Genomic DNA, 3524 nt, shown 5'->3' on the forward strand with positions numbered 1-3524 from the left:
CACTTTTTGCATCATTCTGATAAATTATTGAAAATTTGGGACTTAATTTTGATATATAGATATATAGCTTTTGAAACAAACCTAAAGCATACACTCAGTTAAGCAATAGTAGCACGGTTACGCTTATTGCCATGTCAATTCGGCTTGCCATAAGCAAGAAACATTCGGTTTTCATTGAGACGAATCTCACTCTACACGTGTCCATCCACGGCTCCATGCTAGGTAAGAACAGAGCTCTAGAGAGCAGCAAGCCTAACAAAGGGGCTCGAGGAGAACTACTTTTGCCGGCAAAGGCGAGAAAACGTTGGCTTTTATTGAGACGCATCTCACTCAACACGTATCTATAAACGGCTCCACTGATGCGGAAGAAAATAGCTCTAGAGAGCAGCAAACCTAACAACGGTGCTCGACGTGCACCACATTTACTCCTAACATTTCAGGCAATAATCTTGCTAGATTGAAAGTTTTATTTGTCTTTTAAAAACAAAAAGACATTAAAAAAATTTGAAACAAAGTCCTCTTTCAGCAGAGCGCACAGAGTTGCACGGTAGCTAGCGCCCTCGTCACCAGTTGTATCTGCGCTCATGTGAACGGGGCCTCCGCACACCAATCCGAGGTGCTTTATGTTGCGGCATTTTTTTTTCACCATGATAACTGAGGTTACTAAATGTTTATAGTTCTGCAGATGTCAGTAATTACCAGAAAAGAGGAACCAGTGTAACAGCAGATTTGAATTGAACACAGTGTTGCACAGCAGAAAGGAAAATCTGGGATAATTGTTTTCCTGTGTCATTGCCAGTACTGGGCTATTAAAAGGCTGAAGGTAGACCAAATTTATAACGCAAAGCTGAAATTTTATCCATCAAATTATTTTAGTCCTTGTTGTGGGTGAACCAGAGTTAACGTTCGATGGAGCAGCGGCTGATAAAACGCCGGGAGCGTTCTGAAACATTTATTACGTGCAGCGGTCATTGACATAGTGTGTGCCAGTGGAACTGGCACCCTGGACACGTAAGCGGATGGCGCAGGCCTGCGTTATGAATGTCGAAATAGGATTGCAGAAGAAATTGCTAGAAATGAGGACTTCCACAGCAATACCACCTCCTGATCGTTCGCAGTGTTTCTAATGGGATTATTTTGTTTTTATTCGTCCAAGCTTAAGCGAGGCGCGGATAGATACAGAAAAGAAAGGATCGCTGAATAGTGGTGCTGCGGTCAGAATTCTCTTATCGTCCGTTTCTAGACACCAGTGGTGCCACGGATGGCGTGGTTATTTATCAGGAAGGAGATATAGAAATCATATTCAGTTCAACACTGCCCATAAAGCGTTCATAGAGAGCGATCAGGACAGTTAAACTCATATTCAGTTCAGTTCAGTGATTCAATCGTGTCCGACTCCTCGTGACCCTATGGACCATATCACGCCAAGGTTTTCGGTCTCCCTCTGTCTTCCTAAAATCACATAACTTCATCTGCAGTGCCTCGAGGATGCCATCTAACCATCGCGTTCGTTGCCTGTTCCTTCTCCTGTGACCCTCAATCTTTCCCGGCATCTCAGTTTTCTCCATGGACGCCTCTCTTCTCATCAGATGACCAAAGAAGCTCAGCTTTAACTTTAGAATTTGACCCTCCAATGAGCAGTAAGGGTTTATGGTCGACAATATCGACTGATTTGATCTTCTGGCAGTCCAAGGAACTCTCAAGCGTCTCCGCCAGCACCACAATTCAAAAGCGTAATTTCTTCGGCGGCCAGCCTAAGTATATTACGTATTATTTACATACATACAAATATTGATACGTTGCGCCCAGACGCAGTGGGATGAAGATGAAGAGCAGGAAGAGTGGAGGCACGTGGCCTTGGATCTGACCGTTCGTTGACCGTTCCGCGACGTACCCAAACACTGTAAGTAAATTAGATTTGCCAGTCACTATTTCGTACGTAACATTTGATGGAGATACTGGGTGTCGACCCTGAACCCATCAGCCATCCAAAAGAGCCGACGTCTCTCCGAGCTACCGCCATCGCTGGCCTCTATGAATACCTCGGGAGGAAACGACAAACCTGCGGTAAAGTCTGGGTCTAGTGACAAACATCCTCGGGACTGTCCTGAACAGATAAGGTACTGGCCGCATCAACGCGAGCCGAGGACGTTTTCTTGAACATCTGATGAAGATGTTGAAGAGTAGCTCATACATTACCAGCCGTTGAGTAATTGTAACCGCTTGAACACGACCGTGCAGCTGGTGAACGGGGTTTTCTTTCTTGCGAGTACTGCACTCTCGTGGTTCGAGAACCTCAAAGATTCTCTTACCAATTGGGAAAGTTCATGGAGGAACTTCGAAGACTCTTTTTCAAGCAAGAAAAAGGTTGAACGAACCCAGGCCAAAGAGCCCGATGGCCAGGCGAGACGTACACCATGTACTAGAATTGCTAAAGTTGCAGCCCGGTTAACCGTGTAATGACGGAAGAAGATCAAGTTTGCCACCTTCTGAAAGGAATTACTGAGGACGTCTATTTCCTCATTACGAAAAAAAACCTCGCCACTTCTTGTGACGTCATCAATCATTGCACGAGTTTCAAAGCGTTAAAGACAGGGCGTGTTGCCCCCAAGTTCGGTAGTCGTTCCAGCGTCTCAACCGTTTGCCAGTGTCGAGAGTTCCACCCGTGATGACATGGCGACTTTCACCCTGCGGATTGTCCAAGACGAACTGGCCGAGGCATTTCAACATCCTACCGCCCATGCCGTCTACCATGCTCCAGCCGCCGCGTTCTGAATCACCGCCCTCCTGGGCCGGACCAAGCTACAATCGTCCGTGGCGTAGTATCGGCAGTGATTCCGCAGCTCACCACGCCCGTTTTCAAGCCTCTCTGTGGAAGACCAAATACCAGGGCCGCGAAGCTACTACAACGCTTAAAGCAACTTCGACGTTCCTGCATCTCGGCGCTACTGCCATCTTAAATAGGACTTCCCCGTACCAACAACTCATTGCGCGGCTCCGGTGTGTTACCGTTGTGGTCACCGCGGGCACATTTCCCGGTACTGCCAGCGTCGGGAGCAACATAACCAACATCCACGTTCGTACGCAAGTCCCTCTGGTAACCCTTCGATGGCATTTCTTCATTACCAGCCCTGGAATACACCTCGTTCTCGGCTGCTGCGACAAGGAATACCCCTTAACGACTCACCCGCTTCCGATCGCAGTTCCACACCGCCTATTCAGCGACACTGTTCATCGCCGCCATGCCGCCGTTTTGTATCGCCAATTCCTGAACACTAACGGCTGATGTCGCGGAACGGTCGTCTTCACCAATTCCATTTCCTGCCATTATGTCAAAAGAAGATGTGTTGATGGCATAAATACTTTCGCGTTGATAGACACTGGTGCCTCTATATTTGTGACGAGTATCGCCTTTAAAAACCGCCTGGGATGGCAATTTGTTTGCTTGGGATCGGCCTACTAGTTTTCGAGGTGTTGGAGGGGATACTGCATCTTGTTGGTACGTACTTCGTGTCAGTCGTTAT

The 3524-nt window shown here is 47.2% G+C and overlaps 1 protein-coding gene across 1 annotated transcript in view; it reads right to left on the bottom strand.

Moving 5' to 3' along the window:
- LOC146175680 (uncharacterized) overlaps positions 1-2730 on the bottom strand; it is a 9212-nt gene extending 6482 nt beyond the window's left edge. The window contains exon 1 of the mRNA XM_084580872.1: positions 2646-2730. Coding sequence (XP_084436998.1) covers positions 2646-2730 — 85 coding nt within the window. The remainder of the gene's footprint in view (positions 1-2645) is intronic.
- Between the last annotated feature and the right edge of the window lie 794 nt (positions 2731-3524).

This window comes from Amblyomma maculatum, chromosome 10 (genome assembly GCF_055883805.1).
Source record: "Amblyomma maculatum isolate TAMU_Amacu chromosome 10, ASM5588380v1, whole genome shotgun sequence".
In the NCBI taxonomy this organism is placed as follows: Eukaryota; Metazoa; Arthropoda; class Arachnida; order Ixodida; family Ixodidae; genus Amblyomma; species Amblyomma maculatum.